Consider the following 12202-nt stretch of genomic DNA (forward strand, 5'->3'; position numbering starts at 1 on the left):
AGGAGCAGAGTGATTGCTTTCAGAAGCCCGCCTGTCTCCAACCACCCTCTGTGGTGGCTGCTCTGTGCGAAGCAAATGCCCTTGGTATGCAGCCCAGGCCAGGGGAGGCAGCCCCCAGGCTAACCAGGCCATGGTGTGTGGCGCCTGGCAGGATGCCCACCCCTCAGCCTGGCCCCAGCGCCTCAGGCTCCCTTGCTGATTTCATCAGCCCAGTCTTCATGCTGATGGGGCAGGGCAGGGACCACGCGTCTGGAGCAGGCTTGGCACCTGGCTTTCTGAGGGTGGCCGGCAACCCCTGACTCTCCTCCAGAGCTGGCCTCAACCCCTTGTCTAGGCCAAGGGGGGGCAAAGAACTTAGACCCCTAGGCTTGGATCTGTCTTCCTCCTGGGCCTACTTGAAGCAAGACTCAGGCTTAAATAGATCCAAGGCCACAGTGAATTTATGAGAAATGATTAGTTCACTGGTGATTACCATGGAGGTGGGGAAAAGATTCCCACGGCCAGAACCCAACAAACATTTCATCATTAGACGTTGCTATTCCTGCTCCATTCTCTTTCCATTCCAGCTACCTACCTCCCCCCACTGTAGCTCTCACAACCTGTAAAGGATTCCCTTCTGGCATTCTAAGTGATTCATCTCTTGGACCCAATCTGCACATATACATAAGCCTGGTATTTAAGCAAACAGGAATCAGTTACCCCCTCAGCGCACCCCTGGGTGGCCTGTCTATCCTCAGGCATCTTTAACTCCAATACAATGGACCAAGGATGAGTATTAAGGGACTGGGCCTCTCACTTGCTTCTCCGACACATACCACATTCCTTAAAACAAGTGCAAATCTATCCCAAGCCAACATATTCTCGTAAAATTAGCTCCAAAGCAGTGATGTTCCCAGGGTGCCAAGTAAATGCAAATGCAAAGCCACTCTCGGGGCAGTTTCCTGCCCAATCACACAAAATTTCCACAGGGGAAAAAGAAATCCCCCTATCAGTGATCCCACTGTCAGACATTACAGAACATGAAGGAAACACTCCACCATGAACAAGAGCAAGCAGAGACAGAATGTGGGAGGATTAGCATCCTCAAAATTTGCGCTAGTGAAACAATCCCAAAAGGACTATAAATAATACATTTAAAAGAATTGAAGAAACTACAATGAACATAGAAATCATAAGGAAATACCAAGAAGCCATGAAAATAGGGCAGACAGATTTGAAAAACTATTTGAAAATAATGCTAAAGGATGTACTTCAGGAAAAAGGAAGTTAAATCAACAAGGGTGGGTGAAATGCAAGAAGCAACGGTGAGCAAAGAAACCAGTAAACTTGTGGGTAAATATAGATAAGTGCTGAATGATTTATAAATAACGACTATAGTAATAATGATTCCTGGGAGGAGGGCAGAGACAGGCAGAGCTGAAATACTAGTCCACAGTAACATGGAAGATGGGAGAGGATGGCAGGCATCCGAACATCCCAGCATCCTTATTTCATTCTGTTGGAGAATAGAGATACTCATCAGCTGTAGAGTTTGTTAAATCAAGGTTCAACGTTAAAATGTAAGGGTAATGGTGAGGCATACTGTGTTCATGGATTGGCAGACTCACCTTAATGTCAATTATCCCCAAATTGACCTATGAATTTCATGCAAGTCTAATCAAAATTCCAGGATTTTTTAACATATAGACAGGCTGATTACAAACTTTACATGGAATGACAAATGAATAAGAATAGATAAAACAATTTTGAAAAAGAAGAATAGGGTTGGAGGAATCATACTACCCAATTGTAAGACTTTAAAGCTGCAGTAATCAAGACAATGTGGCAGTGACAAAGGAATAGATACACAGACTAATGGAACAGAAGACAGAGTCTAGAAATAGACCCATACAAATACGGCCAATTGATAATGGTGCAAAAGATATTTAATGGAGAAAAGAAAATCTTTTTGACAAATGATGCTAAAACAATTTAATATCCATATGCAAAAAGAAGAAAAGGAACCTTACAAAAAACGAACTCAAAATGTAAATGTAAAACTATGAAACTTAGAAAACAACATAGGAGAAAATTTTCCTGACTTGGGATTAAGCAAAGAGTTCTTAAATGTGCACCAAGAGCACAGGAGGATAGAGTGGGTATCTCACAACGGGTGAGAGTAGGGGTGCTTCTGGGGCAATGGCTACCACTCTGGGCTATGCTGTCCTCTCCCACCAGAAAGTTTCCTTGGCTTTTCTCCCCAGAGCATATCTGAAAGTCAGAATGATGTACCCTCATCCCCTTGAAGCAGGATTGGGAGGCCACTTACCCACGCTGGTCATGGTGTATTGGTAAGGCTCTGAGAGGAAGTGTGGCAGGGTGAGGACGAAGGCACCCAAAGCCAGGAGGAGACCCCCAATGCCAATCAGCCGTGGACGGTGCACCCGGCTGCCAAAGTAGCTGACAAAGATGATGAGGATGGCATTGCTGATCTGAGGAGAGAGCAGAGGAGCTTACGTGAGACTGGGGGCTGTGTCCTCACCCATCCACAGAGTGGACCTGACTGTCATAGCAGAGAGGCAAGAAGCGGCCTGGTGTCCCCCAAGGGCCCAAGCAGAGCTGTGGTGCCAGCTTTGCCCGGAGAACCTCACAGGGGCCCAAGCATGCAGTTTCAGCTGTCTCCTGTTGTCAGAAATCCTTCCCAGCCTCAGCCTTCTAGACCAGACCAAAGGAAGTATCTAGAGACCATGGGAAGCTCAACCATCTTAGGGCCAAACCTTTCGGGGCCAAATTCAAGAAAGCCTCCTATTCTGGCTGGCACCTAGGAACAGTACATGTTCCCTAACTAGACTCCCTAAGGACTCCGACTTCACAGTCAGAATAACCACCAAGCAACATTCACTATCTCGTTTCATCATGCAACAAGTCTCATTCTGCAGATGACCCAATTGGAGCTCGGAATATTCAGTAACTTGCCACGTGCAGGCGGTCAGGAGGTGGCTCAACAAGGACTGCCTGAGTTCAAAGTGCCCAGTCTTAACTACAGTGGTCTACTGCCTCTTGGAGAAGTGGGTTTCTGCCCCAGCAGCTCTGCTCCTAATCGGCCCTGGCCCTCCCTGGTTTGGCTTCCACCTCTGTGAATGGTGGACAAGGACTAAAGCGCCCTGAGTCCCTTCCCAGCTGCAAACACCAGCAACTCATGTTCCTGGCGCTCCCTGGAAAACGCGCTCTCTGAGCCCCACCCAGAGCCAAAGAGGGGAACTGAAGGCCCCAGCGTGGGCAGCAGGGTTTCAAATGGTGAAAGGGGTGCTGGCAGATCTTCTGACCTGGACTCCATCCAAAGAGATGGTCCTCTGCCCCAGAAGGTAAGTTCACCTGAACCAGAGGAGCCCTGGATGTCAGCACTCACAGCCCCTGCCCTGTCCACACCACAGTCTCTTTCTGCCTGTTAAAGCAGGTGTCCCTGTCTCAGGAAAGAGGGACCAGAGTCTTGGTACATGGCTCTTGCCAAGGTTGTCAATGACCTCTTCATGGCCAAGTCCACCGGCCAATTCTCAGTTCTCTTCTCACTTGATCTCTCAGCGCCATTCGATTCAACTGACCATTTCTCTCTTCCTGAAACTCTCCTTTCACAAAGTTTCCATGACACCACCGTCTCACGGTTTGCCGCCCCCGGCTGCTCCTCCTCGGTCTCCCTGGCTGTTTCCTCTTCACCTCCCTGATCTCTCAACTCTCAGAGCTCAGTCCCCATACCTCTGCTCTCGTCTTGGGGAGCTCAGCCAGTCCCGTGGCTTTCCTTGTTCTGTATGCGCCTCTAATTCCCACAGGCCCAGCACACCCCAGAGCTCATTCCTCATCTTCCACCCAAAACCTGGTGTCCCCTCCCCAGTCCTCCCATCTCAGTAAGTAGCACCTCATCCTATGAGTGGCTTGAGCAAAATGTCTAAGCATCATCCTTGATGCCCTTTCACAGCCACACCCAACCATCCGCAAATCCCACTGGCCGGTCCTTCAGTGGCTCCTCAGAAGCCAACCACGTCTCACCGCCTCCATCACTACCACCTGGTCTCAGCCACCATCACACCCTGTCTGAGCTCTTGCAGTAGCCTTCTACCCACCGCCACTCTCCCCTTAGTGCAGTGTATTCTCCTCCCAGCAGCCAGAGTGGTCCTGTTGAAATGTCAGACCGTGTTCCCTCTGCTCAGATCCGATATAGTAACAAAAACAGTCTGTCCCAGAGCCTCCGGAGACCTGGGGAGTGTGCCCCCAGTCCCCATCACCGCTTTGATCTGCCCTCCTACCTGTCCCCTTCTCCCTCCCTCCACTCTAGCCACTCTGCCTCCAGCTGCTCTTTGAACACAGCACAGGGCCTTTGCACTGGCTGCTCCTTCGTCTTACATGTCTGCGGGCTCCCTTCTCAACGGGCCTACTTTAGATCTCTGCTCAGGTTGAACCTTCTCATTAAGGCCTTCCCTGAGAAAGAAGCGGGGTCGGGTGGGTTAAATGGGTGAAGGGGGTCAAAAGTACAAACTTCCAGTTATAAAATACACAGGTCCTGGGGATATTAATGTACAGCATGGCAATGATAGTTAATAACACTGTATTGTACATTTGAAAGTTGCTAAGAGAGTAGATCTTGAAAGTTCTCATCAGAAGAAAGAAACCTGAATTATGCAAGGTACTAGTTGTTAACTAGACATTGTGGTGATCGCTTTGCAATATATACATATCTTGAACCATTATGTTGTATACCTGTACAACTAATTTAATGTTAAATGTCAATGATATCTTAATTAAAAATGAGTTATTTAAATATAACTTATATGTGTAATAATTAACAATAACAAATTATAATAAATTAAAATTTATTTACTTTATCTTCATTGGAGTATAATCGCTTTACAGTATTGTGTTAGTTTTTGCTGTACAACAAAGTGAATCAGCTATATGTATACATATATCCCTCTATCTCCTCCCTCTTGAGGCTCCCTCCCACCCTCCCTATCCCACCTCTTTAGATCTTCACAAAACATCAGGATGATCTCCCTGTGCTCTGTAGCAGCTTCCCACTAGCCATCTATTTCACACTTGGTAGTGTGTATACGTCAATGCTAGTCTCTCACCACATCCCAGCTTCTCCTCCCCGACCCTGCCACGAGATGGTAAATATATTTATAACTTAAATATAATTTACAGAATAAAGAGTTATTTAAAATATAACCACCACGCCCCTCCACGACTTAATTTTTCTTCATAGCATTTAATCTGATCCGCTGAGTTTTATTTTTTTCCATAAACAAATGTCATACTTATCATTAGAATGATATATGAGCAGAGATTTTTATCTGTTCATTCCTGTCTCCCCAGCACCTAGGATGCTGTCTGACACACAGTTGGTGCTCATGAAATATTTGTTGAATGAATGAATGAAAGAGTAAATGGTGGGCTTTTTCAAGAAGAGGACATGGTTGCCCAGTAGACCCCTCCTGTGTGGCCAAGGGTAACAAAGCCCAAATGGGTTATGACACACAGGGAAAGAGAATACAAAGGTGGGTGAGGAGGCAGTCTAGTCTGATGGGGAAGTTGCTCCAGCTCCTGGGCAGATGTGGTTCTAGGATGTTCTGAAACCAGCACCTGGAAAAAAGCTTTATTCTCCTGCTTCTTAGATTTTATTCCCTTCTTGTTTCCTTACCATTTTGCATGAAATGATTGTAAATGTCAGACCATATCAGCTAAGCTAGGTAAGGCTGACTTGAAAAGATTTGGGAGATGGACTGGGTAGGGCCCCGAAGGGGGACTCAGGGAGGAAGGACTGGGGGGTCCCCCACCCTGCCCACCTGGAACGGCCCTTGCTGTGCCTCCCTGGGGGCTTGGACTGCCTTCTTGGAGGGAAGCTGGGCCTTTATAGCTGCTATGGCTGATGCTGGTTTAAGACCTTGGTTCCCAAACTTTCCATCAGCTGTAGCTTTCCTTTGAAAAAAATTATTTTCCCAGTATTTAATAAAAAAGAAGAAGCTGTCCTAGCTAAGGAGAGCAGGGCCTCTGCAGCCCAGCCCTCAGCCCCTCGGCCCAGAAATGGCCCCTAAAAGAGCTCTCAATTTCCTCGTAGAGCATCTGAAGATTATTACATAGCCCATTTGTAACACATCCTGCCCATCAATGGCTCAAACCAAAGGGGCCAGGGCAAAATGAGGGGGGCATTGAGAGTGGCTGACCACGTCCTCCCAGCCCTGACAGAGGCTGGTGGGCCAGGGAAGACACTGCTTAACCAGGCCGGGCGCACAACATCTTCCCTGCCAGCCAAGCCCTCCTCCTGCCACTGGCCTGCTACACCCAGCCCTGGTCTCCCCATCTCCTCACCCATGGGGCCCCACAGACTCCGAGACGGGGTGCAGCGTGAAGGCTCCCGCCCCCTGGAAGCTGGCTGCAGACTCCAGGCGTGCAAATGGGCTCACCTTCCCCTCCACCAGGCCTGGGTCTTTTCTCACATCCGTCAGGCTTCTGAGAGGCAGCCGCCTTGCGGTCTGTGGGGTCTTCAATCCTGCCTTGCCTTCTTTTGCAGCCTCACTGGGGTCCTCTTCTCTCCCAACCACTCAGGCCTGGCAGTGGCAGCCGCCCAGCCGTCTGACTTCGGGATGCACTGTCCCCCACCTCAAGTATCTCCCGGGCGCCTCTTCCAGAGGGTTCATCTTCACGGGACTGTGCATCTGGCCCTGGCTCTGCTCACGAAGCAGGCCAGTCCCTTACTGCCCACCCCAAAGCGGGGAGCCTCGAGCTTTACCATGAAGCCCCCCTTGGATTTGGCTGCACGTTGTCCTCCCTACTTTCTTAGTCTGTTTCTAAATGCTTCGGTCAGAATCAACGGGACTGTAGAAAGCCCTCTGGCTGAGTTCCTGTGTTTCTCCACACACTCACCCATCCACTCCTCCTCAACACACACAGATACACAGACACACACATGCACAGATACACACACAGACGCACACAGATACGCAAAGACACACAGATAGATACACAGATACACACAGTCTCAGATCACAGAAACACACACAGTCACACACACAGACACACACAAATACTGAGACACACAGAGGAAAAAGATACACACACAGACACACATACGTTTTCCCACCAAGCACACATACAAGATTGTTAGGTTCAAGAAATTAACTTTCTTTTCTTTTTTTTTTTTAATTTATTTCTTTTTATTGGCTGTGTTGGGTCTTTGTTGTTGCATGCAGGCTCTCTCTAGTTGCGGAGGGTGGGGGCTACGCTTCGTTGCGTTGCGCGGGCTTCTCATTGCAGTGGCTTCTCTTGTTGCAGAGCACAGGCTCTAGGTGCACGGGCTTCAATTGTTGTGGCACGTGGGCTCAATAGTTGTGACGTGCAGGCTCAGTAGTTGTGGCGCACGGGCTTAGTTGCTCCGCAGCATGTGGGATTCTCCCGGACCCGTGTCCCTTACATTAGCAAGTGGATTCCCAACCACTGCGCCACCAGGGAAGCCCTAAGGAATTAACTTTCTTATGATATCTGCCTCAAATCATGCCCATAGGCATGTTCTAAAACCTGATGGTTGAAAAGCTCATCTAAGTTTAGGAAAGAGAAAATTTAATGGGTGAATTACTTTCCTTTTTTAATGAACTACAACCTGGGGAAACATTTTGCCCCTTATTTGCCTAATCAGCCTCCTGTCGCAGACTCTGCCACGTGCCCCAGCGAGCTACTCCGTGCCCCTTGAAAAATCCAATTGTTCCTGGGCTCATGTCTGTTCCAAGCATGGGAAAAATACGAAAGAAAATTTAACCATCGAAGATCATAGATTCAGCTATCATCCGAGCTGTGGTGGCAGAGAGGATTAGCCTACATGCCAGCTCTGATATCGATTAGTGGAGGTGCCTAGAACACTGTGTGGAGCAGGATTCAGAGTCTGGACTCAGCAGAAAAGTAGACGGCAGTTGATGAGTGATGTCTGCCAGGGTCACCGGCTGGGACTGCGGTGAGACAAATGTCAGAGATGTGTTTTCCCTGTGTCCTTCATGAATGAAGGCAACATGTGCCAGAAGTATTACCAAAGTCACAGGCCAACACGTAGCAGGGTGCATGCATTCTGTGTGACGGGTGCCGGGTCCCTGTCCTGTAGGAAAGCACAGCCTATGTGGAGGGGCAGACCCCCATCACTGGGGATCACCTGGAAGCTCAAGACACAGATGCACAATCAGGTAGACAGAGACATACGTGTGCGTGCACACACACACATGCACACACATTAAAGCACACGGACACAGACACACATCAAGAAAGCCGGGAAGGCATCCACGTGGGCCTGGGAGTTCAGAGGAGGGGCTCTGAGGCCCATGAGGCCAGCAGGCATGACTGATGGGCCTCAGGGCTGCACGGGTGCAAGTAGGTGCACGTCACAGGGTGGAGGAATAGTCTGCGCGGGGAGCGCGTGGCCACTGTCAGACGGACCTGGGCTCCCATCCTGGCCACACTACACACGTGTGCGGCCACCAGGATGGGGCAGTCTTTCTGCTGCAGGCTTCCTGTGCAGAAGACGTGACTGTGAGAGTCCTCCTCCGAGGACTGCCCAGGGATCTGGCACAGGCGTGGCGGGGGGGCGCCTGAGGGCACTGCCGTGTGGGCTGTGGAGGGCGCAGGAGGGACACGTAAAGGGGCGTTTCCAGCGGGGAGCAAGTTGGGGGATGGAAGACTGGAAGGTGGTGGTTTGGGGTGGGAGGGGGTTGGAACACTTCCCACCTTCTTTTCAGCCCATCTCAGAAGCTGCCTGGGGGAGCCCCGGTCTCTACTGCATCAGTGGTCGGCCCGAATTTCACTAAGTCAAGGGAAGATCTAATTGCATCTGGGCTCCCGGGACGGGGAGGCCACAGCCTCCATCCCAGAACAGTGGGCCTCGTGGAAAGAAAAGACAGGAGCCAGGCCAGGGCCCATCTCCCCACCTGGAGCCACCAATGCTGCAGCCACGATGCAGGGGCCTGCTGCCTTCCCTGCCCCTTTCTCCCTGGCTTCCAGTGACTCCTAGCTACCCTGCCCTCTGACGTCTCCCCCGACCTCTCCGCCCTCCCTATCTTCCTCTAGCTTTGCTGTGCCATCACGAGGGACAGTGTAAATGCCACGTTGCTGGGAAGCCACAGGCCTCTGACCTGGCCTGGGGGTCAGGGCCGTGGAGCAGCCCTGGCTCCTGCTGCCCTCCTAAGACAGGAGCTGCCTGCCTGGGGCTGCTTCCCTACCTGTATGACTGGGGCTCATCTCCGCCTGGACTGGGGGATGGGCGGGGGCCACTAAACTCATGGGTGGTCGCAGAACTCAATTCGAGGCACAGAGTTTGGAGGCAGCAGCCTTGCACACCTGCTCCTGTGTGCACACACCCACTCTTGTGTGCACACACCCAAGCTGCTGCCCTTCCTGAGTCCCGGTGGCCTCATCTGTCGGGGGGAGGAGCAGAGTACCTGCTCCCAGGGCCATGGTGCGGAGGGCAGGTGCCTCCAGAGGCTCTCAGCTCAGTGCCGGCGCAGGGCAGCCTCGGGAAATGTACCTGCCTGTCTCCATTCCCCCTGGGGCCATCCCCTCACCCCCCACGCCATTCTTCTGCTCCTCCAGAGCCCCTCCCGGATCCCGTGGTCAGGATGGTGCACAAGTGGGGTCTGATGGAGCAGAACACCCTGCTTACCTCATTCAAGCTGGAAATGAGACCTGAGGAAGAACTGGAGAGGCCAAAGCGCTTCTCGATGGTGGTGAGGCTGCTCTTGAAGTAGGCGCTGTACAGGAGCTGGCAGAGCTGCAGGAGGCCATGACACAGCACGAACACCTGGGGAGGAGACCTGGGTGGTGAGGCCTCCTGACAGCGAGCCCCGGCCGCCCACCTTGGCTGTCCATTCTGGGGCACAGAGGCCCAGCAGCCTGGCCCATTTCCTCCCCCATTAGTTGGGAATGCTTCCTCCATCAGGTGGTCCGAGGGTGAAATGTCATCATCCTCGGACCACTTTCACCCACAGCTTTAGTCAGCACATGTGAGCCATTCCCCTCATTCCTGCCATTCTTGTTAGGTTATCATCAATGGCAGGAAAACCAACGGGTTGGAAAAGCATCCCTGAGGGTAAGGCCTGAGTCATCAGCCATGGCCAAGGGCATTCAGCTCCTGGAGTTGTTCTCTGACATCTCTGCCCTCCCTCTCGTGTCCTGTAAGGGCCGAGGGCCACCCTCCAGCCCGCTCACGTCACTCCCAGGAGCACAGACAGGCCGGGCGTCACACTGCTCCGGTCCTCTTGACCTGCCCTCCATTCCCTCCCCCCACCAGCACCCGCCCTCCCAGGCCCACCTCTCATACCCCAGCCAGGCTCCAGGATGGGCTGTCACACCAGCCTGTTTGAACGAAAACACGAGCCAAGCTTGTGAACACCTCTTATACGGGGCGTTTGCGATTGTGCGGGCTCCTCCCCTGGGCGGATGATAAGGGCCTGGGGAAGGCATCCCACCCTGCCCCACATGCCTTGTCCTATAGGTAAGAGTAAATATGCCAAGTACATGTGCTTTCCGTGGTTGATGGGGAGGGTGGAGAGGGGGTGTGGCACCTGGAGGCGGCTGCAGGCCGAGCTCTCCTGGGTTCTCGGCTGCTGGGCAAGAGCAGGCTCAGAGCTCAGAGCCAGAGCCCCACATCCTGCGCCCCCTGGAAGTGCCCCTCTGGAGGCTGCACTTGTCCTCCAGGGAAGGGTGAGGTGCCATTATGTTTTGTAATCTGCCAAAACCCTTCCCTTCATTGAAGGGCTGGCATCTCAGGAGACCAACTGGGGCTCCACCTTCATTTCGGTTTCTTTGTAAAGCCAAGCCAGCCCCTCTGCAGGGGCCCCGATCCAGGTTGTGGGATCAGAGCTGACATCCCCTCTCCTACCAGCCAAGGCAGAGCCTTTGGGAGACCAGGGTGCAGCCCTAGCTGCCTGCCCGTGCATACAAATCCAAGGAGGTCATCGTGCCACGAAACCAGACACCTGTCCAAACTGCCACGCTCCCCCCACCCCCCAAGCGCACGGCGCCTCCTCGCTCCTCATTGGTGGCAGAAGGAAGCCTGTCCACCTGCAGTCAGGGGCAGCCCTCCACCCCTGTCTCCCTAGGGAGGCTCTGCTCTGCTTCATTTCATATACAGGAATTCTTAATATTTTGCTATAAAGGTACTTTGGAAAATGATCTAGACTCTCTTATGCACAGGGAAACAGAAGTCCAGAGAGGGAGAGAGGCAGGGCAAAGGCAATTTGGCCTTGGGCATCTCTCCACATCCTCTTCTGCTGACCATCCCCTAAAGGCTAACGCCCCCCCAAACTCTGTCTAGTCCCCTTCTCTGGACCTGGCACCCTGTCTGCACACAGTCATCGCAAGCCCCATCTGTGGTGCCCACATCTCAGGCCCTCCTCCAGAACTTCCCCCCGAGCTTTCCCACTCAAGTCCATCCCGCGGTGTGCTGGGTGTGTCCACATGGACATCCGCTGACCCCTCCGACGAACTGCTTCCCAAATAGGGCTCGATGTCCTCCCCCCAGCTCTCTCCAGCTCTTCCTTCACTCCCCCTCAGCTTCACTCATTTCCCTGAGCCAGAAACCGGGAACCCTCCTGGATGCTTGTTCCTCACCCCAGATTGCATTTGGCGCCCCTGCTAAGCCCTGTGATTTCCTCTTGGCACCTCTTGCATCTGGCCGGCCCTTCACCTCCAGATTGTGCCTTGTCTCAGGCCCTCACCCCTCGCCCCCAGATTCCTTCAACAGCCTCTCACAGATCTCCTGTCTGCCCCGCAAACCTTCCATCCCACCACTCCAGAGTTTATCAAACACCCGTGTGAGCAGGTTACGCTCAAATTAACACCTCTCCCTGGCTCCCCACTTCCTACAGGATAAAAACCAATGCCCCTAGCGTGGCATCCAAGATGCTACAGGTCCTAGACCCTGCCTGCCTCTTTGGCTCCATACCCTGCTGCCGCACACCATGTTTTACAAAGATGGCTACACCACTATCTCCCGTCCTACATGCACCTCTTACAATGTGACGACATGCGTTCATCAAAAGTGGGATCTGTGTTCCCTCCCTTTCAATATGGGCCAATCTTAGCTATTTGCTTCTAAAAAGAGAAGGAAGCAGAAGTGAGGCCCTGTGACCTCTGGGGCCAAGTCCTGAAAGTTGCTTGTGAATCCCCCAGCTCCTTCTCTCTTGGGAGCCTTAGA

General features: G+C 52.1%; 1 protein-coding gene across 1 annotated transcript in view; it reads right to left on the bottom strand.

Annotated features, from left to right (window-relative positions):
* SLCO2A1 (solute carrier organic anion transporter family member 2A1) overlaps window positions 1-12202 on the bottom strand; it is a 76858-nt gene that overhangs the window by 33539 nt on the left and 31117 nt on the right. The window contains exons 2-3 of the mRNA XM_057740241.1: window positions 9668-9805; window positions 2309-2471 (exon numbers count right to left, since the gene is read on the bottom strand). Of these exons, the coding sequence (XP_057596224.1) occupies window positions 2309-2471; window positions 9668-9805 (301 nt within the window). The remainder of the gene's footprint in view (window positions 1-2308; window positions 2472-9667; window positions 9806-12202) is intronic.

This window comes from Hippopotamus amphibius, chromosome 6 (assembly GCF_030028045.1).
Source record: "Hippopotamus amphibius kiboko isolate mHipAmp2 chromosome 6, mHipAmp2.hap2, whole genome shotgun sequence".
Lineage (NCBI taxonomy): Eukaryota > Metazoa > Chordata > Mammalia > Artiodactyla > Hippopotamidae > Hippopotamus > Hippopotamus amphibius.